This window comes from Quercus lobata, chromosome 11, assembly GCF_001633185.2.
Source record: "Quercus lobata isolate SW786 chromosome 11, ValleyOak3.0 Primary Assembly, whole genome shotgun sequence".
Classification (NCBI taxonomy): Eukaryota; Viridiplantae; Streptophyta; class Magnoliopsida; order Fagales; family Fagaceae; genus Quercus; species Quercus lobata.
Genome location: NC_044914.1, coordinates 39,489,470 through 39,516,937, shown reverse-complemented (window position 1 = coordinate 39,516,937; position 27,468 = coordinate 39,489,470). Strand labels below are relative to the sequence as shown.

At 32.9% G+C, this 27,468-nt stretch overlaps 1 protein-coding gene and 1 pseudogene across 1 annotated transcript; both read right to left on the bottom strand.

Moving 5' to 3' along the window:
- Window positions 1-969: 969 nt before the first annotated feature.
- LOC115967625 lies at window positions 970-2,471 on the bottom strand (annotated as a pseudogene).
- Window positions 2,472-22,566: 20,095 nt separating this feature from the next.
- LOC115967624 (allene oxide synthase 3-like) lies at window positions 22,567-24,444 on the bottom strand. Its single transcript, XM_031086766.1, has one exon. It carries the CDS (start codon window positions 24,303-24,305, stop codon window positions 22,821-22,823), a length of 1,485 nt encoding a protein of 494 aa, XP_030942626.1. The 5' UTR covers window positions 24,306-24,444; the 3' UTR covers window positions 22,567-22,820.
- Window positions 24,445-27,468: the final 3,024 nt, after the last annotated feature.

Below are 27,468 nucleotides of genomic sequence, written 5' to 3'. Positions count from 1 at the left end.
GTTTATTATATTTTGTATAATTTAAGTTTCTTAAAACATCTGCATCAGCTAGTGCAAAAGGGTCTATCTAATTTAGCATAAAAACTTAATTTTTGTAGGTGATGTGGGTGATTTTTGTGGTTGGTTGTGCAAAGTTTGGCCCTTATGCCATTTTATACGAACTAATATGAATGTTCTTAATGACCATCCTAAAAAAAATTCCTAGAACCACTACTACACCTTTGAAATGGGAATTGTTCTAATTTGTTTATATATATATATATATATATATATATATATATAAAGTTGCCTTTGTAAGTTAATCATACTTCTTCAACAAGTACCAAGTACCAATCAACATGTGTTCCTTTTCTTTTCTTTTTCTTTTCTTTTTTTTTTTTAAAAAGGTAGCAAGTTAACGACTTTCCAATGGATCTGTTGTAACTTGTAAAGTCACATAAAAATATCATTCTTATATAGCTATACTCATAAATAAATTCTCAAACTTGAGATAAGATCATACTATTTTGTAAAACACAAACTATAATTTGTTCAAATGGTGCACAACTATTTTAAAGTGCCACACTTATGTCCCTCAAACAATTACCAATTGCATATATAACAAATGGTACAAGACCTAATGCTCTTTTTAAACCTCACTTTCTTCTTATATAAAGTTTTTAATTATTTTAACACTACTTTTTTTTCTATATAATTTTTTTTCTCATTTTCAATAAATAAAGTAAATAAGCCAAAAAAAAAAAATCCAAACATACAATGAAAGAATTTATAATTGACAAAAATCAAATGCTTGATGCTTTGACAAATGAAGTGAACTAGCTGAAGCAACAACATTCCAGTCTCGACGTTTGAGATTCAAACCTTATCTCTCTCCTCCCACTATTTACCTTAAAACAATTTATCACAACTGACAATGACCAATTTTATATATAATAGTACAATAGTACTCAATTGTTTTTTAAAACATTTTTTTTCTCTCAATTATAAGTACACAGGACTTTCATCCAATTTCAACAAATAAAAAAAAAAATGAACTAATCCAAACACGAGTAATGAATGAAAGGATCTATAGTTGACCAAGATCAAATACTCATAGCCTTAGTCAACGAAGTGAATGTGGCTGATGATCCCAATGGCAGTGTTCCAGCCTCGATCGTAAATGTATCATAACGGAGGAAAAGCTCCACCAACATTACCCTAGACAACAGCAACACCAAATCTTTTCCTGGACACTGCTTATTCTCCACTGTAGGATCGTCAATCTCCCTCCCATTTGACCAATAAACATACTTCAAAAGCTTCTCTCCTTCCCCCACAAACCTATGGCCCACGAACTGGAGGCTCAATCCTTAGTGCTTCATAAACCACTGACTTAGTCAACGTCATCTTATCCAACGCTGATAAAGTAACCCCACCTTCAGCTCTAACAATGGTCCTAATCTCATCACACAATTGACGGTGTAACTTTTCTCCTGCTAAGCCAACCCACTTGATCAAAGCAGGAAACAAAGTTTTCATTCCACCATAAGCATTGAAACCAGCCATAAATACTAAATTATGACAAGCTTCATTTCTTTTAATCCCACGTTGCTGAGCTTCGTCAAAGATGGAAGACGACATAGACGCATAAAATGCATTATAAAGCTTCTTATAGCTAGATTTAACGAGAAAAGGTGGTAATGGGATTGAATGGAGTAGTAAATCTTCAAGAATGTTAAACAACTTTGGTAACCCCAGTGTCATCAATGGTGCGAGTTGAAAAAACAACCATTTATCAACGAGTGTCGGACCCTTTGATCCAATACTTGTATCTAAAGGGTTTTGATCACAAAAGAGCCTAAACACAAAGTCAAAAGACATGCTATCACTAAGGGTGTTGAAGTATGATTTGCCTTTATCAGATACTTGGTCTTCAATGTTGATGGAAAGCTCAGACAAGCAGCTTCTGAAAAGTGGGATGAATTTATCATGACGAGAAGCAAGAATAGAGAAAAACAAGCCCTTAAGACGGGCATGTTTGGGTTCAGACGGGTCAAGAAAAGCACAAACACGATAACCACCAAAGTAAGCTGTGGAGGGCATGTAAGTACCATCTAAAACGTTTAGTTTTTGGACTTTGGAAGTATCAAAGAGGATGGGAAAGCTGATAGCATCAAGGAGAACAATGACATTAGAGTTGGAGGATATGAATGGTCCTGGAGGCATGTTGGTTCGGAAGACAGTGGATTGGTGTTCTTGAATTCGGGTTTGGAAGAAGGTGTCTTTTCCTTGGCGGTAAAAGTAGTCAAGGCGATCCTTGATGGGACCAAAAAAGGGTAGGCCATAGTTGCCTGGGATGGGCTTTAAAGGGAGGTCTGTTGAAGGAGAGCCATTACTGGAAGAGGATTGGAGCTTGGAAGGAGATGAGGAAGAGTTTGAAGACATGGTTGGGCGATCTGGGATTGACCAGTTGTTGGGGATTTGGAAATGTATAATTGTTGTTTCGGGTAAGAGAGTAACTGGGTTATATATAGAATTTTCTGGCTATCCACCGAAAGAAAAAAGTGTTATATACAGTGTGCTTGGCAAAAATAAATTATTCTTTCCAAATTATTTTTCTTCACTTTTTATTACTATTTATGTGTCATTAATACTATTTTTGATACTATTCATAAGTCTTTTTATATTATTTCAACTAACTTTAAGCTTTATATATATTCAATAAAAAATACTTGGGGTTGCCATCTCTTGTGGGGAGGAACAAACGAGCTTGCTTTAATGATATCAAAGATAAGCTTTCTAAGAAATTGGCCGGTTGGAAAGGTAAACTACTTTCAAAGGCAAGTAAGGAAGTTTTGATCAAAGCAGTGGCTCAAGCCATTCCCACTTATACTATAAGTTGTTTCAAGATTCCGGATTCTCTATGTGATGAGCTGACTAGCATGATACGACAATTTTGGTGGGGGCAAAAAGGTGAAGAGAGGAAAATGGCATGGTTGAGTTGGGATAAGATGTGTGAACCAAAGGAGTGTGGTGGAATGGGCTTCAAAGAGCTAAAATCCTTTAACTTGGCATTGCTAGCTAAACAAGGTTGGCGCCTTCAACTTGGGCACAACTCTCTACTATACCGAGTCCTAAAGGCCAAATATTTTCCCAATGGGGATTTTCTGCATGCTACCCTTGGGAGTAACCCATCTTTCATGTGGCGTAGTATTTTGTCAGCCCAAGCCATTGTCAAGCAAGGTGTTCGTTGGAGGGTAGGTAATGGTAAGAATATCTGTATTTGGGGAGAGAAATGGTTGCCTAGAATGCCAAGCTATGAAGTTATTTCACCCAGAATTTTTTTACATCAGGATACTAGAGTCAGTGAGCTTATCAACACGGCGAGTAAAAGTTGGAATGACGTAGTTGTCTGCCAGCTTTTTTTACCGATTGATGCTGATACCATTTTAAGCATCCCACTGAGTGATAGACTGCCTGAGGATCGTCTAATCTGGGCGGAGTCTAATAATGGTTGCTTCTCTGTCCGTAGCGACTATAGGGTGGCTTTGTCACTCAACCGTACTGACTAGTCTGCTTCAGCATCCTCAGATAGCTTGCAACGGAGATTTTGGAGGAAAGTTTGGCGCCTTCCTATCCCTCACAAGGTGCGTCACTTTGCTTGGAGGGCTTGCCGTAATATCCTCCCCACCAAAGAGATTTTGTGTCATCGAAAAGTGATACGGGATTCTCTTTGTGAGGAGTGTGGTGAGGACACCGAATCTTCAGGGCATCTCTTCTGGTCTTGCTCCAAAGCTCAGCTGGTTTGGAATTGTTCGAAGCTTCCTAGCTCACTACGGTCAGGCCAGTTTCACTCCTTCTTTGATTTACTGTGGTTTTTGTTGATGATAGAATCGTTTGACGACGATAAGGTCGCATTGGTGGTCACGATAGCCTGGGCAATGTGGATGAATCGTAATTCGGTAAGACACGGGGGTACTAGGAAATCACCGGAAGCTATTGTTGATTGGGCTTCTCACTATTTGATTGACTATGCATCAGCGACGGAGTCCCACGTAGTCCGTCCGGAGTTGGTTCAGGCCATTTGGACTCCACCGCCCTTTTCTGTGATCAAGATAAACGTGGACGGTGCCGTTTCTAAGCACAGTGGTTCAGCAGGAGTTGGGGTTGTGATCCGAAATGATGCAGGGCACTGTGTGGCTGCGATGAGCAAGAATATTCATGCTCCTTTGGGCCCACTAGAAGCAGAGGCAAAAGCTTTTGAAGCTGGCCTTCAACTAGCGTGGGATCTGGGTTGTCAAAGTGTGATTCTAGAAGGTGACTCACTGGTGATGGTGCGAGCTCTCTGTGGTTAATCCATCCCGCCTTCATCCGTTGATGCAGTGTGTCTTGGCATGCAGCAAACCAGTTTGGAGTTCCATTCAGTCACTTTTTCTCATGTTCGAAGGCAGGGAAACAGACCTGCCCATATTTTAGCTAAGTTTGCACTTAGTTTGGATGATTCTCTTGTTTGGATAGGGGAGTACCCTCCTTGTATTGTACAAGCACTCATCCAGGATTCTGTTTTTGTTCCTTTTGGTTAAATAAAAGTGCAACTTTCTTATCAAAAAAAAATAATAATAAAAAATAAATAAAAAGTTTTTAATTTCAATAAAATAAGCACATTTCAAACTGACTCATAGAATATTAGGCTGTATTTATATTGGGCAGACTTTTTTTTCGACTTATTTATCATTTTTGTTATTATTTATAAGTCTCACTATACTACGTGTTTGTTTGGATAGGGCATTTCACGTCTGCGTGCGCGTTTTCCTTTTTTTTTTTTTTTCCAGCCGCATATTGTTGACTTTTCAGCCGTGAACAGTGACTTATATACTGTTCATGGGTCTCATAAACTTCATTTTTTAGCAACTTTTTCATTAAAAATAGGTCCCACAATACTATTCACACATTTAAAAATTATTTTGTTACAGTATTTTCAGTTTTCAGTTTCAGCAAAATAAGCCCTATCTAAACTGACCCTATTTCAACTAATTTTAAGTTTTACATACATTCAACAAAAAATTTTCAATTTCAGTCAAATAAGCCCATTTCAATCCTACCCATAAAATATTAGGCTGTATTCATATTGGGCAGATTTTTTTTTTTACTTATTTATCATTTTTGTTATTATTTAATAGCCTTGTTACACCGATACTATTTAATTACACCGATACTATTTAATGTCTATAAATAGTACCAAAAACCGTTAACATTGACGGTTCTTTAAACTCTAAAAACCATTCTATGTAAAAAAATCAGTGAGCCGTGCGAACCGCTGTGAACGGTTCTTGCGGACAAAGTTAAAAAGGCAAAAAAAAAAAAAAAAAAAAAAAAAAAAAAAAAAAAAAAAAAAAAGAGAGAGGTATTTACGGCACCCACCTTATCTCCGATAATTTGCCACCACAAGTCGCCTGATGCGAGTCAGAGCTTCCGGCCTTGGTACGCCAAAAACTGGAGGGACACACCTGATGGTATCAAAGTGACATATACTCTTTGCAGGTAACTAGTCATCCTCATCCTCGTCCTCATCCTAAATTCGGATCTTACGTACCTTAACCTTGAAACAACAGTCTCCCACTTCCATATTATTATATCTTACCCTTACCCCACTTCCCCTTTCACCACTTCCTTCCAAACTTTTGAAGTAAAAGCAAAGAAAACCCAAACCTAACCAATCATATCAAATAAAGCTTCTCTATCTTATTCTTATTCTCCTTCTCCTTCTCCTTCTTCTTCATGCACAGCATTCTCACCCCAAACTCACCACCATGGAACCCTTTTCTCTTCCTCAAAGCCCAACCCTAGATTATAGCTCCAACGTTGACACCTCCCGTCCCTTCCGTTCTGTCAAAGAAGCCGTCGCCATTTTTGGCGAGCGCCTTCTTCTCGGAGAAATGTATTCACCATCTCCAAAGCCTTATAACGTGAACGTAGGAGAAATGTTCTCACCATCTCAGGCGATATGATCTCTCCAAACCAGTGGTAGTCACGGCAATGGCTCTGAAACTCTCTCTCTTTCTCCCTTCCTCTCACTGTTTTGTTTTTTCTTCTTTTTCTTTTTGCTAAGACCTTTTTGTTTTGTTTGATAAAGCTGTACGTAGTACATAGCCTAGTAAAAAATGCCTTCACTGTCTCGCCCATCGTGTACCACCACAAACGTCAGATCACATAACTATTGTTATTCTATTCATGCATTAGTGAATTACAGTACCAGTGTCCTATAATAGCACTACTATCACATAACTGTCCTATTTAATATTTTAATAATATTTTGTATTTGGACTACTGTTGTCATTTACTATGATGGCAAACGGTGAAAGATACCATTAAATTTTTGTGTACCCAAGTATCCATAGGGACCGTGACCGTGTGCTGGGTATTATTTTGCTTTTTCCGATAATAACGAGCTGATATATTATAATTTTTGTTTAAATATAATAATTTGTAGGTACCTCACTCGCTATTTTGTAGTCTTGTGCTATTCATGATGCTTGCATTGGCTTAGAACATGGAAAAGAGTGAAGAGTGTGTTTATTTATTTATTTTTTTTCCTTAACAGTTGTCACTGAAGAGATTACTTGAGCACCCGCAGCAGATGTGCTAAACGTGCTACATGCCAAATTTTTGACACATTTAGCACACCAAATATAAAAATAGAGTTTTATCAGATGTTCCAAATGATAAAAATTATACCACATATGAACAGTACCATTGCAAATTTGCAACAGTACGGACGAAAATGGTATAAGTTTTATTAGTTTTTAATTCTTTTCTCTCTCCTCTCTTTTCACTTTATTTTTTTTCTCTTCTCTCTTTCTCGTTCTCTCCGCCTCTCCATCTCTGTCTGTGTCTCCACTTTCTCTATCTTTCTGACTCTCCCTCTCTTTCTTTGATTGTTGATCTTTCTTTGTGGGCCGAGTTGATTTCGTGGGTAGTGGTGGATCGTCCTTGTTCGTGATTTCATGGGTCTAGGTTGATTCATGGTTCGGTTCTTCGACAAGTGTGAGTCTGGGTTGATTTCGTGGGTTTGGGTGATGGTGGTTCGGCAAAGACCACCACTCGACGCCGCCGTTCATCTATCTACTCTATTCCGCTTCGGGTTGTTTTTTTTTTTTTTCCTTTTTTCTTTTTTCCGTTCACTTTTTTTGGCTGTGGTTTGATGGGTGGGTTCGGATGGGCAGATTGGTGGTGGGTGGGTTCGAGTTGTGGGTTATGGCGGTGGGTGGGTTGAGATGGGCAGATCGGTGGTGGGTGGGTTCGGGTTGTGGGTTATGGCGGTGGGCGAATCGGTGGTAGTGGGTGGGTCGACTGGTGGCCGAATCGGTGGTGGTGCCGATCTCTGTTCTGATTTGTTTTTGTCTTTGTTTTTCTACTTTGGTGGTGGATTCGGCGACGGTTGATTTTGGTGGTTGTGGTTTTTTTTTTTTTTCCTGGTGATTGTGGCCGCAACAATTTTTCTGGTTGTTGTTGCAGTGATGGTTGATGATGATGATGATTTCTGATCTGTTTTTGTCTTTGTTTTTCTGTTTTGGTGGTGGATTTGGCGGCGGTTGTGGGTTGATTTTGGTGGTTGTGTTTTTTTTTTTTTTCCTAGTGATTGTGGCGGCAACAATTTTTCTGGTTGTTGTTGATGTCGTTGTTGCGGTGGTAGTTGATGATGATGAGGATGAAGGGAGGAATTTAATATATTATTTTAATGTGGTATAAATATTATTTTAATGTATAAAATTGAAGTATAAAACATCTGATAAATGAGATATTGTAAAATGATGTGGTAAAATAATAAAGTAGGTGTTTGATGTTGAAAAATGACATTTTTTTTACAACGTCTGCTGTGGATGCTCTAAATACTCCTATCAGTTTAATAAAAATTCGCAACAATATTTCTAATCATTTTGTTCACTTTTTAGGATTTTATTCCTCGAATAACTACCCTTTTTTTTATAAATGAATTTGAAACATTTTATAAAGACTTTGGTGTAAGATGTGAAATTTTAATTATTCAATTTGGATCTCCGAAATTTTTTAATCTGATTAAACTAGTTTATATAAAAACTAAAATGAACAGCTTTGGCGGGACAAAATTTTAATTATAATATTTAACATGATGGTGTGTTCCACCAAAAAAATCGTCCTTTCTCACCAATGTTTTGAATACTTCTTTCTTGCATATTAACTTAAAAATGTAATTTTATCTTTTATTTTATAAATTTAATATATTATAATGGGGGGTTAGAAACATGAATATGTTCGTCGAAAACAAAAGAAAATGTTAGTTGAATTATAAGACTTTTTTCTCTCAAAAAATAGATTTATAAGACTCTTAAAAATTGTAAAAGCATTTGAGGTAGTGGTTAATTGATTACAACAAATTAACGGAAGCCATGGTTGTGAAGGAATTATTATTGAAGTTTTGATGATGAGGCAAATAAAAGGAAAAGAAATTGGAGACATCAATTATTTGTCATGTGGTTTGAATTTTGAGTAGTGTTAGGGGTACTGTAAACTTTAGTACACTGAAAGCTTACAAATTGATGTATCACGTTAATTATAAAGAGGAAATTCAAATATTTATTAATGAGATAGTTGAAGCCTATTATGGGGATAAATGAGCCGAGTAGGAGTATTGGGCTGTGAGCTACGCCCAAGGATGTAGGGTAGCCCGAGAAGGGTCAAATAGTAAGATAAGTGTGTGGAGCAATGGGACGAGGACAAAGACAAGTAATGACGAACAAATGTTGTCTCCTGAGGATTCAAACTTCATTAGGAAACGTTGTGGGGGATTGGAGCCCAATCGCCTAGAGAATATTGCGCAAGAGGGTACCATACTTCTAAAAATAAGTTTCAGATAAAAGAGTACACAGTGAATTAGGAAATATCTGAGAAGAAGGCTGCTACCACCACATCAAATGCTATGTACCTAACCAACTAGCCGCATTTATATGAAAGTGGTGCCTAATATCAAGCCTTACAGCTACACACAAAGGTTCTAGGAAGGCTCTGATGGGACAAGCATCTAGAAAATTACTTATACCATTAACAAGTGGAAGGTTGGGATTAAAAAGGAATAAGACTATATAAAGAAAAGACCCTTGTAAGAAATGGGGCATGTATAGACTAGAAAAACAAACAAAACAGAGGGAGAACATCTTGTATTTAGAAAAAACATGAATGAATGTAAGAACACTTCATCCTCGAACTTAACCGAAGAGAGTTATTCCCTTTAAACTATGTTTTCTTATCTTTCTTGTACAAATCCAATCTACTGTGGCCCATACATGATTTGCTAGTCTTACTTGTAAGATCTACTCTCTTAATTTCGATCCCCATCTCTCATTGCCTTTCTCCTATTTTATACTATCCATTTGCCTTCATCTCTGCTCTCCACGTGTAGGTTAGATGGTTGGTATTGATCCCTGTCACATCAGCACCTTCCTGAAGTCTCGAGAGAGTAGCTGTAAGGTTACAAACTATTGTTCAAGCATCACTTCCTCATTAATGCGGCCAGAGAGTTAGCTGCAGAACATTTAATGCGGTGGCAACAGCTTTCCCTAAGATATTTCCTAGCTCCCACCCCTTCTGTACATTCATAATGCATGTCCTTATCAATAAAACCTCCTAGAACATCACCCTAGATGATAGGACACACATTTCAACCTCCGTTTCGCCTAGCCGAGGGGATATTCCTCCTCGGCCCACCTCTCCTAGCCTTTACAGTCATAGTTTTGCTCGTGAAGTCCAAAGTCTTATGTCTTCCTTACTATTGACCTATTCTCGGATCACTAAGCGTCCTCAGATAAGGCCCAAGGCTCAATATATATTTGGGCCTACATCCCCACATAATATTACACACACACACATAAATATAAATTACATAGATAGTATATTATATTGTATAAAATTTGTAAATAAGTTCATAATATATCAAATTATTAATTGTAATTTATTGAAAATATAAATTTTGTATTTCATAGTAAAAATAACATAAACTTTTAACAACACAAGGTTAGTAAATCAAATTGTTATATATTTTTAAATGAAAATCATTTTATGTAATTAATTCAAACAATATAATTTCAATTATAATTTAGCTATTAATTTTTATTATAAATTTGTAAAGGACTAAAAGATTTTAATCATAATGTTTATTAAATATGGAAAAATAATTAAGTAGCTTGCAAACAAGTTCAAGTTTGTTCAACAAAAATATGAATAAACTTGCGCATTTAATCCAATTTGGTGATGAGCTTAAACTTGATTTGTGTTTGAAATAAAATTATGTGAACATCGAAAGGGATGGTTACTCCAAGAAGTGGAACAATAAAATTTGGAAAAACACCATTATTACAGAATGAATATGTAATAAAAAAAAAAAAAAAATCCTGAACTCTTTAATACTCAACTTGACTTGACTCATTTATAACCCTAGCTGGTAACATTAATTGATTTGAACAATTTTTGTCAAGCACATTAAGTTATTTATCTCCAATTAAATTTATGCTCAAATATCCAAAGAAGAAAATTAATATTACATATTTTTAACACTAACTTAACTTGAGCCATTTTTGTTGATTTGAGCCATTTTTTTCAAGCTCATTATGTTATTTATTTCCAATAATATTTACATACTTTTAGCATTTCCATTCAAAGATACAACTTAATATTACATATTTTTACATCCAAAGGCCTACACTTATATTTCAATCATTTTTAGGAACACATTATTTTAAGCCTTATAGTTCATGGGGTGTAACAAATTTAACCTTATAATTTTAAAAGTAAAAAATTAAACCCTAAAGTTTTAAAAATTAACAAATTAAACCTTATAATTTTAAAAGTAACAAATTAAAAGCCTTCATATTTCAAAAATTAACAATTTTTTTTTTGAATAATTCGATAGTTACAATGGAAGAAGGGGAATTTGAAAACATATCTTTGTCGAAAATATTCATGGTTTTAAAAATTGGAATCAAAGGACTGGAAAAGGAATTGGTTCTTGATTTTTTGTCAATTTTTCCTATTTTTACCTGTTCGATTATTGGTTCATCTGATTGAACTAGCCAATTCGATCTAATTTTTAAAACAGTGGAAATACTAGTAAGTGTCAATTGAACTATGAGGCTTTTGGAATCTCCACCCAAACAAAATTTACTTAAATGACTTGAGATTGAATTTGATACTTTTACTATAGGGTTTAATTTTTTATGTTTAAAACTTCAAGGTTTAACCATTTGTTTGGGTAGATTTTAGGGGAGAACGGAAAAAGAAAAAAGAAAAAAAGAAAGTGAAAATGGTTTTTTAAGTATTTGATTGGAAAGTAGAGAAAATGGAAAATTTGGTGGAGTCCGGGTTTTTTATCCCGAGCCCACCAAAATGTTTTTTCCCCAAATAGAAGAGAAAACTAGAGAGAAAAAGAAGGGCTTTGTGTTGGACACAATTGCACCTCCACATTACTTTTTCTTTGCTCTGTTTTTTTGGTTTGTTTGTTGATCCATTCTTCCCATTTTTTTATTTTAATTTGCCTTTTATTTTGCATTGATCATTTCTTTGCTTTTTTTTTTAACCGAGTATTGTTTTTGTTGCTGTTGTTGTTGTTGTTGTTGTTGTTGTTGTTTTTTTTTTTTTTTTTTTAACTTTTTTATGTTGTACTGGGCATGATTTTTCTTTTTTGGGTTGGTTGTTTGCCATATTTTATTTTATTTTTAATTGGACATCATTTTTTAATATAGGCATATGAGTAAATTTATATAAACTCTATTTTCTATCCTCACATTTTTCTTCTTAACCAAACAAAACAGTTTTCCACCCCTCCAACTAAACACAAATAAAGAAAATTAAAATCTCTTTTATTTTCTTACTTTTCCACTCCCTCTCCATTTTTTATCTTCCCACTTTTCTACCCCCTCTCCATTTTCTATCCTCTCATTCAAACGGACCCTAAGGTTTAATTTACTTTCATCAAGAATATGAGATTTCAATGAAAACCTAAAATATTAGATACGGTTGTGGCTTTTAGGTGAGAAAATTATTAAATGTGGGTTTCGTATTTAGAATCAAACAAAATGCACCAATTAAAACTAGACATGTGTAATAAAAATATATTATTAAAAATATATAATTATTACATAAAATCAACTTGATCCAATCAACCAACTCTGGAAAAACCAATCCTTGGCCGTTGGATTGGATTGGGTTGGTCAAGTAAATCAAGTTCCATGCAAAGTTATATTACAAAGCAACGTTGTCATTATCTCAACTTTTGCATGCATAAGAGCATTAGTATTGGTGGTGCTAAAAAGTTAAAGTGCTATTTTTAGCATTAGTATTGATTGTTTATTCTTTTTTCTCTCTTCTCTCATTAAAAAAATGTTCTCTCTCTCTCTCTCTCTCGTCTTTTTTGTCTCTCTCTCTCTAGCACTTCCCTCATCTCCCTCTCGTGAGTGGGTTTGTGGTAGTGAATAGATCGGGCTTGAAGGTGGGTGGTTGGGTTCATCACCGTTGGTGGGTAGCTAGAAAACTTATTGTTATTTAACTTAATTTACAAAGATTTTTTTTAAAACTTATTGTTATATAGAAGCTTGTTGTAAAACCTATTGTTAGAATAACTCATAGAACCTAAACCATGTTAATCCTTTTTGAAATTATTTCAAGTGAACATAGGCCTCTATTTATACCCATAGAGTTATATTTAAGCAAAAGGCACATATAGAGAGTTAAAATGTTTCATAAAATCAATCATAAGGCTTGAAACCTTTTCAAATATTTAGAACAGTTACTAGAAAATTCTGCAGAAAACTCAGTTTTACGTGTTTCGATTGGTCGAGAGTTCCTTTTAGGGCTGTAAACTAGCCAGCTTTATTGAGTAGTGCATGTTCAAGCTTGGCTCATTAGGAAAAATCAAAAACTTGAGCTTGACTTGAGCTTGTGACAAGCCTAAAAATAGTGTTTGAGTTTGAGCTTGTAGGAAAGCCAAAAAACTTGAGCTCGGCTTGGCTTGGCTTGGCTTGATTAATTAGAAAAGCCAAATTCAAGCTTAATATCAAATTCAAACTCAAAATCAGGTCAAGTTTTTGAACTTGAGATCTAAAAAAATTACATTATTAATTGCTTAAATCTCTAAAATTAAGAAAAAAGAAAAAGAAAATAGTATACTCATTTTATCATGCATCTAGTCTTACTTATGATTAGCCATTATTCAAATTAATAGTTTACATAATTATTCATTCATTCATCGTTCCTTATGTACAGTTTCAACAATTGTTCAAAATACAATTTTTACATTCATAGTAGATGGTAAAGGACTAGAAAATACCTGTTTGTAACTACTATGAATGAGAAAATACTAATATGTTTCATAACTTTACTTTAGATGATTGATAGGGAAGGAACATATGTGGCTTACTTAATTATTTATTTATTTTTAAATCTAACTATAGTCTAAAGTGGTTCTTGTTCAGTTTAAAGGGAAGCAAAAAATTAAAGTAATATAGGTAGTGGTCTCATGTTGGCCATGTCATTATTAAGATATGTGTAATGAGTATATTTAGCTAACGCATATAAACTTATAAATGAATCTATACTTGAATTGTTGTGTATCAAGTCTAATAGCTCACGAGCTTATTCGTGAACAAATATTTTTGCTTGGGCTCGGTTTGTTTATTAAACGATCCTAAAACTAAGGCTCAAGCTTAGCTTGTTTATAAACAAACAAACATGAACAAGCTTTTTATCCAGCCGAATCTGAATTGTTCATTATTGCCCTTGTTCATTTATAGCCCTAGTACTACTTCCTTTCGATCGATCGAGAGTTCCTTTCGATCGATCGAATGCACTATTTGATCGATCATTTGATCAATCAAATAGGAATCGAATAGCGATCGAATCATCCAGTAACTCTAGGATTATTTTCTTCATCAGTTTGATTGATTGAGCGAAAGCTTTGACTAATCGAAAATCCTTTAGTTCGAATTTCACTTAGAAAATTTTAGAACTTAAATTTTCACTTTATGAAACAATACTCTCCAAACTCAAACACCATTATTACAACATATCCATTTATATACCTATATATACAACAATTTTTGTTAAACGTTTTTATTAGGGTGGTCACAATAAATTAATTTAGTACACCTGTATATATAAATTGTTTTGCAGGACCACCCTACCTTAAACATGGAGCCGCCACTGCTATAAAGTAGAGCTCAATCGCAAAAGAAATGAAAAGGCCAGATATGTGATCCTTATCCTTCTAAATAGACTTTTAACATAAAACAAAATTTGTACTTTTTTTTTTAATGTATTTTACGTTGTTAAAATCTTTAAGTAATTAAATGTTATGATCCTAATGTAATGTTCCACATGGATTAAGTGTAAAATTTAAACATGTGTTTATAAGTTCTTGAATACCCTCCCCTTGCAAGCCGGTTTTCAAAGGTGAATTCAACTCATGAGTTCTTAACATTAAACAAAAATCATTTCTTAATTAATCAGCTTAAAATTAAGCGCAAAGCAAGAAATAAGAGTCCAAGGGCGTTTGGGCAAGGTTACTGTTTTATTTGTACTAGTCGCTAACCCGTGCGATGCACGGAAAAGTTTTTAGTAACTATAAGATTTTAGCAAATCAAATGCACTCATCAATTTGTTTACAAAGTCAATGCTAAATAGATCTACAAATTGCATTCTCATATCCTTTGTCATTTGCAAAGTGACAGGACTCCTTTCATTATGGTTTGTATCCTTCTATCCTTCAAAGGCTTTAAAAAGTGCCATGTGGTCACTGCATAAGAATGTGTATAAGGTTATACAAAATTCTGTCATTATAATCAACATCCTAAAACTAACATCCAATCCAAAAATGTGTAACCAATGTTACACATCACTTAGTGTAAGTAAAGCCAATAAAAATTACCAAAAAAGGAAAACCATTTTGCTGGAAACATCACAATGACCAATAAATTAGATAGAAATATAAAATTAAACAAACTCATTTCCAACATGTATCTATGAAAACTCAAAAATATATAACAAATTTTCTTCTATCTTCATTTAAACTGTTATTCTAACTTTTATAAATTGCACTTATATCTATCACTTTCATCGAACTATTTGATTAACAGGAATACAAATAACACTTAGTGTAAGTAAAGCTAATGAAAGTCACCAAAAAGGGAAAACCATCTTGCTCACAGAGACCAATAAATTAGACAAAAATATAAAATTAAACAAACTCATATACAAACACGTATCTATGAAAAACTAAAAAATATATATAACAAATTTTCTTCTATCTTCATTTAATAAAGACAAATGATAACAAAATGTTATTCTAACTTTCATAAATTGCACTTATATCCTTTTCTATAAGCAAGCAAAAAAATACATAGCTCAAGTTGTAATAACAAAATTGGAAAATTCTTAATGGAAGAAGGTAAGCTATCTATGAATTCAGCTATAGATATAATAGGCATATGAAAGCAACAATAACACCAATCAATCAATTATCCAACCTAGCACACACTATTTAGGTAGCTTCCCTAGTGAATTAGGCTACAATGAATTGCACAAATTGGCCTTGATACCAACTGTGCTTTCAGTGTTAGATGCTCAGGCCTTTTTGAGAAATTACACTGCCTCTTTTAGGTTATTTTGATGTAAATCTTTTTTTATATATAAATAATTACAATAGGATTTTATATATATATATATATATTATTTATGTACATAGACAAATAGTTAACCCTATACTAAAAAAAAATTCAGAAATTTAGTACATAGGCAAACGAATACCATGCCTTTAACCTTGATTCGAATGGAGGAAAAGACTGAAGAGAAAGGCAATAAAAAAGTAGAAATTAATCAGGAATATTAAATCTAAATAAAAGTGAATGGAAGAACAAAAATTAAGAATGAAATCTGCTTTAAAACAGCAAACGAATGTACAAAGAATTAAATCTGTTGCTGTTTGGTATTCATTGAAAGCTGCTATTTTAAATTTGTTGCAGGGAAGGAACAACACAAATGTACAAAGAATTATAAATTGAACAGCCATGAATTGGTTTGGTACACAGAAAATATATATATATATATATATATTAAAAAAATAGAATAAACATCATCACAAAAACTATTTATAAAATAATGGTTATAGAGTCCTAATTAAATTTGTTTACAGTTACAGATTTCTAAACAAATTTGATCACCAAAGCTTATCTCCAAAAATAAATGAAAAAAAAAAACACTAATTTCTAATCAAAACATTAACATTCAAACTCTCTCATGTTTCTAACCATATATTTGCTGTGTGTTTAGAAGAGAGCATACCCAAACAACCTTCAAGGATCCTTTGTTGTTTCTTGAAATAATTAGATATCCAGTTTCTTTTTCCTACAATTAAATGCATAAGATGAATGAATGCATCAGAAATCATCAAATTTTGATTTTTTGCTTTCCAAAAGACTTAACATCATGTATGTCAAAGAATAAGCTTAACATCTGCTAGAATAGCTTAAAAAGAATAATTGCTGGAGTTTCACTACAATTCTACTATAAAACAAAACAACAGCTACAACCCAACTGAGAACATAAAATTTCTTCCTACATTTTACAATCAGAGACAGACCAATACAAAAAAGACATGAACCTGTAGAATTTCTTCCTTTGTGTCAAATTTTGAAGGTTGGGAGGCTCTTCAATACTATCTGCACTTTCTTACAAAACCTGTAGAATTTGCGTTACTAAAGAAGTCATTTTTTAAATGTAAAAGCAAAATTCATGATTATTTAATAGATGTTCGAACGTAAATTATAACCATAGCTAGATCAGAATGACCAAATATAACATTATTATGAATATTGATCATAATTCAGGTGTGTGTATATATATATATATATATATATATATATTTTTTTTTTGAAAACTCATAAATTCAGGTATATAATTACAAGTTTCGAAACATATACAGGCTACAGCAAACCTCTATCAAGTAAAAAAAAGTTTTACCTGTGAATGAGATAGAAAAGAAAAAAAACTGATGAAAGTTGTGAGCATTAGAGCACCATGACCAAATCCATGATAATAAAAGGAAATTAATTATGAGATACAAACCTCCATTGACAACGAAATTGAGAAAGTGGAAAACCTTCTGCGTGGTCCATCTATATTCTGGTACTCTCAATTGTATCCGAATTAATTGAACCTTAAACCACATAATAATAATAATAATAATTAATTTTACGTAATTACCAAATTCCAATTGAAAATTAAATATTCTTCTTAAATAAATAATAAAAACCTAAGCGGTGAAATTTAAAATTAAAAAAAAAAAAGGTACCAGAGCTACGAAGTAGACGATGCCGAAGAAAGCAGCGAGGATGTGATAAAAACGAATTTCAATTCTATGAGTGTTTCCCTGACTTCAACAAAAAAGAATAGAGAGAAAAAGGGGATAGGAATTGAAATCCCTAAATTGACAAAAAAAAAAAACTAATTAAAGAAGAAATCCTTAAATTGACAGAAAAACCTAATTAAAGAGAATAGGAAAAGAGATTATTCATAGATTAATTGAGAGATACCGAGATAGAATGCGCTGATATGGAGGTTGGGTCAAAGATTGAAAACGTTGGCTCCCATGGTCATGCCCTTGCAAGCTTTCTGCAAAATAGCTTGGATCTGTGTGTGTTTGAGAGAGTGAAGATGTTCTGCGTTTGGTGAGTAATGTTTAAAGGAGAGGTTCTGGGTTTGGTTTTGTCGAAAGGAGAGGTTCTGCCGTTCTGCCCTTGCACTGTTGCTCTAGGTTTTGCCGTTTTGTGTTGTTGCTCTAGGTTTTGCCGTTTTGTGTTTGGTTTCAGAATTATATCGGGAAGACTATTTGGATTGAGAAAGGAGAGTATATATATTATATATTTAATTAAAATAAATAAATCAGATTTAAAAATTAGAAAAAAATGCTGACGTGGAAAATTGTGGGAGCGGCAGAGGCTTCGGTTTTATATATATATTTGTGTTTGGTTTCAGAATTATATCGGGAAGACTATTTGGATTGAGAAAGGAGAGTATATATATTATATATTTAATTAAAATAAATAAATCAGATTTAAAAATTAGAAAAAAATGCTGACGTGGAAAATTGTGGGAGCGGCAGAGGCTTCGGTTTTATATATATATAGATTATAAGTTTATTCCCTACATATTTTTTTTTATCAAAAAACAAAGATATGCATGTGTGTTTCTTCTTCTCATTGTAGTAGCTCAAAAGAACATATATTTTGTATTTATCATTTTTATGCTTATGCTAATGGTTGGTAAGAATTAAAAGATTAACAGCATACTAATTTAACAGTTACACTTGTGTTTATTCTTTCAACTTTTACCGTAACTACGGAAAGAACATTTTCTCTACTTGAATATTATCAAAATTTGTTGTGCAATATAAATAAAGATGGTATTCAACATTAATCTTTGATTTTATATATTAAAAAGGAAATTTTTATTTATAATTTAGTACTTAATCAATCGTTAATGAATTTTTTTTTTTAAAAAGATCATCAAGTTCTATTTTGATAGATAATTGATTTGAAATATATTGAGAAACAATTTTTTTTTTATTATATTTTGCTAACTTTGACCTGATACTTGTTTTACTTTCTATATATCTATTAATTTAAATAAATATTGATACATTGATCTCTAGAGATTAAATTCTGAGTAAAATAATTAAAATAGGAAAGATGAAACGTTTTCCTTGTGCTGGTTGCAAGTGGCAAATTGGAGACTTGGATTCACGTTGGTAGAAAATGCAAGCTATAATAAGTGACTAAATTCTCACTATCAGCAAAATAACCTACTCCTTCTCAACAAACCAAAAAAAAAAAAAAAAAAAAAAAAAAAAAAAAAAAACCTACTCCAAACTTAAAGAAAAACCTTAAAAAAGAAAAGGAAAAACCATAAATTCTCTCTCTCTCTCTCTCTCTCTCTGTCTCTCTCTCTATTTATATATATATATACACACACATGCTACTTCAAGAACAAGTACTGATGTCTAGTCTATAGAGACCTAATAAGCATATTAGTCAACAATTATCTTATTTACCTTTTCTCTTTACTAAGTGGGAATTCCACATTAAAAGACACGCTCATAGAAAGAAAAAAGTATGCATATATATAGCATCTCAGGATCAAACACACACATAAATGGGAGAGATGATAAAATCATAAAATAATATATATGGTGATTACAATAGTAACACCAAGACGAAAAAAAAAAAAAAAACCAAATCTCAAATACACCCAAAATTTTTTTCTCATAATTAACATTAGCACACGATGAAATAAGAATTTTGTTTTTATACCTAATTCTCTGGTCATGACATACAAAGTATACAAAGAGTATATATGTCAAATAAATTAGCTGCAACATTTTTTTGTTTGTTTTAATAAGCATGAAGTTCCTAATGTCATCCTGAACGCTTGTAAGGATGATTGCATCATTGTATGCGCCTCTGTTTGATTTAACGAAGTTTTCAGGTAAAAAAAAGCATAGAAATCTCCTATGTCCGTGTAGGAGGTGACAAGCCGAAGATAAATTTTTACTAGCTGACTTTTCATGCCAACAGGCCCAACACTATTTAGGCTTTAGCATAACAAACTTTGGATTAGGCTTTATTAAAAGAGGGGTGGCACTCAAAGCTCATCAATTTAAGATGTGAAAAAAAAAAAAAAAAAAAAAAAAAAAGCATCTCTATGGTCGGTGATTATATTTTCTCTTTCTTAGAGGGTTTGAAACCAAGTAGAATTACAGTGTTTAGTGTCAATAAGTAAATATTCGCCAATGATTAAATCTTGAAAGAAAGATTGGCAGGAAATAATTTTCAGCATCATGATTTTGCAGCAAAACCCTTGACTTCAAACCTCATGAGGTACTTGACAAATAAAAGAGAAATGGTCTGTTATTGAATAATTTCTTGTGAATCACCTTGTTAAATATTTTAATAGGTAAGCGCTCCCACGTGAATGTTTAATTGCTTTAAAAAGCAAACGACCCAAAGAAATGGTAGGTGTTATATATGCTGCTTTTTAATAAAATCCAAACACATGCATAACTATATCAAACTTATTGTTCTAAAAAAAAATAATAATAAATAAATAAACAAAGAAACAAAAAAGTTTTTTCGTCTTTTATTGACTAATGTGTTTAATTGAAAACCTAAGTTTTACCCTATATATATATATATATATATATATATTTGTAATAAAATAAACAAACTAAAACCAACTGATCATCTCAAAATCTAAGTAATTTAATAATAAAAAATAAAATAACATCCTTGATTAGTTTTTTTTAAATTTTCGGTTCAACACCGGTTTTTGCCCGATTTTTTACTGATTTTTCGATTTTTGACTGGTTGTTGCTGATTTTAGGGGTTTTAACCGGACCAGACTGGCTCTTGGTTCCCAGTTAAACCGGTCAGACTGGTCGGTCCTATCCAGTTTTTAAAACTATGATTAAACATATAGAAGTGATTTTACTTCAATAATTTCTTACCTGGTTGAGAAAAAAAAGTTATTTAGGGTATGTTTGGATACTATTTATTTTGCTGGTAGTAAAATAATTTTAAATATGTGAATAATGTCGTGAGACTCATTTTTAATGAAAATTTTGTTAAAAAAAAGAGTCTATGGGTTCCGTAAATAATACACGAGACCTATTGAAAAAGCAGAATAATCGTTAAAACACGCTTCTCAACCAAAAAAAAAAAAAAAACTGAAAAACGCAGACGCTAGAGACTGAAGAAGAGGAAATTACATTTATATCCCCTACTATGTCTCGTACACACGTAGGGTTAAGAAAGAAAGTGCAGAAAACAAAAACAGAACAGCAGCTAGTACCTTTCAAATTAGAAAATCTCTGTAGAGGGTTCTGGGAGGAGACAGGAGTACGAAGGGACTGTGTCCCGTGGGGTTAAGAAAGAGACTGAAGAAAAGAGAACAGAATAGCAGCCACTTCCTTTCAAGTCATGAAAAACTCATGAAAAGTGTGTGTGTGTGTTTTTTTTTGTGAGAGAGAGAGAGAGATCAAATTTCTTCAGAATTGAATCAAGAGAGAATTGTCAATGTCAGCGTTTAGTATATGTTGCTCGTGCGTTATATTGACAAGTCACGTATCAACTTATAAACAACCATGGTATAGAGCTTAAGAATCTTCTACACCTTTGCAGGGGCGGCTCCATATTCCATAACATGGTTAGGGTGTTCATTTTAACTTCCTGACTTAAATATATATATATATATATATATATATATATAATATTTTTGGAATATATATATATATATATTTTTTGTCTGCCATAAATAAAAAATTAACACCCTAAAATATAGTTACAAAAACTAATAGTTGTAAACACAATTACAAAAATCAATAAGTTAAGTAACAACAAAATTAATGTTGTGGGCAACAAAAATACAACTAAAAATTTGAGTTGAGTTAAATTGTTAATAAAGTATTACTATAGACATGATAAATAATTAAAGTACTAAGAAAAATTCTTTTTAATAGAGTAATGCTATGTACACAACAAATTTTTGTTGAGTTGAAATATTACAATATTTTTAAAAATATTACAACAACAAAAATTAGAGTTGAGTTGAATTTTTATTTTAAAAGAAGAAAATAGTAAAACTTTATGTATTTGTGTGTGTGTGTGTTTTGTATGATGTTAATATATTTAAGTTCTTGTTTATTATATTTTTTATAATTTAAGTCTCTTAAAACATCTGCATCAGCTAGTGCAAAAGGGTCTATCTAATTTAGCATAAAAACTTAATTTTTGTAGGTGATGTGGGTGATTTTTGTGGTTGGTTGTGCAAAGTTTGGCTCTTATGCTATTTTATACGAACTAATATGAATGTTCTTAATGACCATCCTAGACAAAATTCCTAGAACCACTATTATACCTTTGAAATGGGAATTGTTCTAATTTGTTTTTATATATATATAAAAGTTGCCTTTGTAAGTTAATCATACTTCTTCAACAAGTACCAAGTACCAATCAACATGTGTTCCTTTTCTTTTCTTTTCTTTTTTCTTTTTTTTATTTTAAAAAAAGGTAGCAAGTTAACGACTTTCCAATGGATCTGTTGTAACTTGTAAAGTCACATAAAAATATCATTCTTATATAGCTATACTCATAAATAAATTCTCAAACTTGAGATAAGACCATACTATTTTGTAAAACACAAACTATAATTTGTTCAAATGGTGCACAACTATTTTAAAGTGCCACACTTATGTCCCTCAAACAATTACCAAGTGCATATATAACAAATGGTACAAGACCTAATGCTCTTTTTAAACTTCACTTTCTTCTTATATACAGTTTTTTATTATTTTAACACTACTTTTTTTTCTATATAATTTTTTTTCTCATTTTCAATAAATAAAGTAAATAAGCCAAAAAAAAAAAATCCAAACATACAATGGAAGAATTTATAATTGACGAAAATCAAATGCTTGATGCTTTGACAAATGAAGTGATCGAACTGGCTGAAGCAACAACATTCCAGCCTCAACGTTTGAGATTCAAACCTTATCTCACTCCTCCCACTATTTACCTAAAAACAATTTATCACAACTAAGAATGACCAATTTTATATATGATAGTACGATAGTACTCAATTATTTTTTTAAACATTTTTTTTTTCTCAATTATAAGTACACAGGACTTTCATCCAATTTCAACAAATAAAAAAAAAATGAACTAATCCAAACACGAGTAATGAACGAAAGGACCTATAGTTGACCAAGATCAAATACTCGTAGCCTTAGTCAACGAAGTGATTGTGGCTGATGATCCCAATGGCAGTGTTCCAGCGTCGATCGTAAATGTATCATAACGGAGGAAAAGCTCCACCAACATTACCCTAGACAACAACAACACCAAATCTTTTCCTGGACACTGCTTATTCTCCACCGTAGGATCATCAATCTCCCTCCCATTTGACCAATAAACATACTTCAAAAGCTTCTCTCCTTCCCCCACAAACCTATGGCCCACAAACTCCTCAGGATTCTCAAAAACCTTTGGATCTTTAGTAGCAAATGGTTGATATCCAAAGATCATCTCCCCTTTCTTGATCTCAAAAGCAGCATCATGGTTATTGACTACCAAATTTTCCTTTGCCTTACCGTATTGGAATGGAACTGGAGGCTCAATCCTTAGTGCTTCATAAACCACTGACTTAGTCAGCGTCATCTTATCCAACGCTGATAAAGTAACCCCACCTTCAGCTCTAACAATGGTCCTAATCTCATCACACAATTGACGGTGTAACTTTTCTCCTGCTAAGCCAACCCACTTGATCAAAGCAGGAAACAAAGTTTTCATTCCACCATAAGCATTGAAACCAGCCATAAATACTAAATTATGACAAGCTTCATTTCTTTTAATCCCACGTTGCTGAGCTTCGTCAAAGATGGAAGACGACATAGACTCATAAAATGCATTATAAAGCTTCTTATAGCTAGATTTAACGAGAAAAGGTGGTAATGGGATTGAATGGAGTAGTAAATCTTCAAGAATGTTAAACAACTTTGGTAACCCCAGTGTCATCAATGGTGCGAGTTGAAAAAACAACCATTTATCAACGAGTGTCGGACCCTTTGATCCAATACTAGTATCTAAAGGGTTTTGATCACAAAAGAGCCTAAACACAAAGTCAAAAGACATGCTATCACTAAGGGTGTTGAAGTATGATTTGCCTTTATCAGATACTTGGTCTTCAATGTTGATGAAAAGCTCAGACAAGCAGCTTCTGAAAAGTGGGATGAATTTATCATGACGAGAAGCAAGAATAGAGAAAAACAAGCCCTTAAGACGGGCATGTTTGGGTTCAGACGGGTCAAGAAAAGCACAAACACGATAACCACCAAAGTAAGCTGTGGAGGGCATGTAAGTACCATCTAAAACGTTTAGTTTTTGGACTTTGGAAGTATCAAAGAGGATGGGAAAGCTGATAGCATCAAGGAGAACAATGACATTAGAGTTGGAGGATATGAATGGTCCTGGAGGCATGTTGGTTCGGAAGACAGTGGATTGGTGTTCTTGAATTCGGGTTTGGAAGAAGGTGTCTTTTCCTTGGCGGTAAAAGTAGTCAAGGCGATCCTTGATGGGACCAAAAAAGGGTAGGCCATAGTTGCCTGGGATGGGCTTTAAAGGGAGGTCTGTTGAAGGAGAGCCAATACTGGAAGAGGATTGGAGCTTGGAAGGAGATGAGGAAGAGTTTGAAGACATGGTTGGGCGATCTGGGATTGACCAGTTGTCGGGGATTTGGAAATGTATAATTGTTGTTTCGGTCAAGAGAGTAACTGGGTTATATATAGAATTTTCTGGCCATCCACCGAAAGAAAAAAGTGTTATATACAGTGTGTTTGGCCAAAATAAATTATTCTTTCCAAATTATTTTTCTTCACTTTTTACTATTATTTATGAATCTTTGTATTATTTCAATTAACTTTAAGTTTTACGTACATTTAACAAAAAATTTTCAATTTCAATAAAATAAACACATTTCAAATTGACCCATAGAATATTAGGCTGTATTTATATTAGGCAGATTTTTTTTTATTTATTTATTATTTTTGTTATTATTCATAAGTCTCACTATTCTATTTCAATTAACTTTAAATTTTACATATATTTAACAAAAAAATTTCAATTTCAATAAAATAAGCGCATTTCAAACCTACCCATAAAATATTAAGCTGTATTTATATTGGGCAGATTTTTTTTGTTTTACTTATTTATCATTTTTGTTATTATCCAAGGTCTTGTTACACCGATACTATTTAATTACACCACGCGTTTTTTAGATTGCGATTACTGTTTATATACTGTTTAATAAACAATAACCTCAAAGTTAGATTTTTTAAACTTTTTCAACCAATTAGGGCTCATTGTATAGTGTTTACGGATCCATAAATTTTACTTTTCAACAAATTTTTCATTAAAAATAAGTCCTACAGTCCTATTTACACATTTAAAAATTATTTTACTATAATATTTTTCAGTTTTAATTTTTAGTTTTTAACTGTATCCAAACAAACCCTTCTCATCTATAACTAGTACCAAAAACCGTTAACATTGACTGTTCTTTAAACTCCAAAAACCATTCTTTGTAAAAAATTCAGTGAACCGTGCGAACCGCTGTGGACGGTTCTTGCGGACAAAGTTTAAAAAAAAAAAAAAAAAAAAAAGGTATTTACGGCACCCACCTTATCTCCGATAATTTGCCACCACAAGTCGCCTGATGCGAGTCAAAGCTTCCGGCCTTGTCGTCCGTTCAACTTCCAGTCGAAGACCGGCGATATGATCTCTCCAAACCAGTGGTAGTCACGGCAATGGCTCTGAAACTCTCTCTCTTTCTCCCTTCCACTCACTGTTTTGTTTTTTCTTCTTTTCTTTTTGCTAAGACCTCTTTGTTTTGTTTGATAAAGCTGTACGTAGTACAAAGCCTTGTAAAAAATGCCTTGACTGTCTCGCCCATCGTGTACCACCACAAACGTCAGATCACATAACCATTGATATTCTATTTATGCATTAGTGAATTACAGTACCAGTGTCCCATAATAGCACTATTACCACAGCACCTTAAGCTTTACCGACTGTCCTCTTTAATATTTTAATAATATTTTGTATTTGGACTATTGTTGTCATTTACTATGATGGCAAACGGTGAAAGATACCATTAGATTTTTGTGTACCCAAGTATCCATAGGGACCGTGACCGTGTGCTGGGTATTATTTTGTTTTTTCCGATAATAACGAGCTGATATATTATAATTTTTGTTTAAATATAATAATTTGTAGGTACCTCACTCGCTATTTTGTAGTCTTGTGTTATTCATGATGCTTGCATTGGCTTAGAACATGGAAAAGAGTGAAGAGTGTGTTTATTTATTTATTTTTTTTCCTTAACAGTTGTCACTGAAGAGATTACTTATATACTCCTATCAGTTTAATAAAAATTCGCAACAATATTTCTAATCATTTTGTTCACTTTTTAGGATTTTATTCCTCGAATAACTACCCTTTTTTTTATAAATGAATTTGAAACATTTTATAAAGACTTTGGTGTAAGATGTGAAATTTTAATTATTCAATTTGGATCTCCGAAATTTTTAAATCTGATTAAACTAGTTTATATAAAAACTAGAATGAACAGTTTTGGCGGGACAAAAATTTAATTATAATATTTAATATGATGGTGTGTTCCACCAAAAAAATCGTCCTTTCTCACCAATGTTTTGAATACTACTTTCTTGCATATTAACTTAAAAAATGTAATTTTATCTTTTATTTTATAAATTTAATATATTATAATGGGGGGTTAGAAACATGAATATGTTCGTTGAAAACAAAAAAAAAATGTTAGTTGAATTATAAGACTTTTTTCTCTCAAAAAATAGATTTATAAGACTCTTAAAAATAGCATTTGAGGTAGTGGTTAATTGATTACAACAAATTAACGGAAGCCATGGTTGTGAAGGAATTATTATTGATTATTATTATTGAAGTTTTGATGATGAGGCAAATAAAAGGAAAAGAAATTGGAGACATCAATTGTTTGTCGTGTGGTTTGAATTTTGAGTAGTGTTAGGGGTACTGTAAACTTTAGTACATTGAAAGCTTACAAATTGATGTATCATGTTAATTATAAAGAGGAAATTCAAATGTTTATTAATGAGATAGTTGAAGCCTATTATGGGGATAAATGAGCCGAGTAGGAGTATTGGGCTATGAGCTATGCCCAAAGATGTAGGATAGCTTGAGAAGGGTCAAATAGTAAGATAAGTGTGTGGAGCAATGAGACGAGGACAAAGACAAGTAATGACGAACAAATGTTGTCTCCTGAGGATTCAAACTTCATTAGGAAACGTTGTGGGGGATTGGAGCCCGATCACCTAGAGAATATTTCGCAAGAGGGTACCATACTTCTAAAAATAAGTTTCAGATAAAAGAGTACACAGTGAATCAGGAAATATCTGAGAAGAAGACTGCTACCACCATATCAAATGCTCTGTACCTAACCAACTAGCCGCATTTATATGGAAGTGGTGCCTAAACAATGATATCAAGCCTTACAGCTACACATAAAGGTTCTAGGAAGGTTCTGATGGGACAAGCATCTAGAAAATTACTTATACCATCAACAAGTGGAAGGCTGGGATTAAAAAGGAATAAGACTGTATAAAGAAAAGACCCTTGTAAGAAATGGGGCATGTACTGACTGGAAAAACAAACAAAACAGAGGGAGAATATCTTGTACTTAGAAAAACATGAATGAATATAAGAACACTTTATCCTTGAACTTAACCGAAGAGAGTTATTCCCTTTAAACTATGTTTTCTTATCTTTCTTGTACAAATCCAATCTACTATGGCCCATACATGATTTG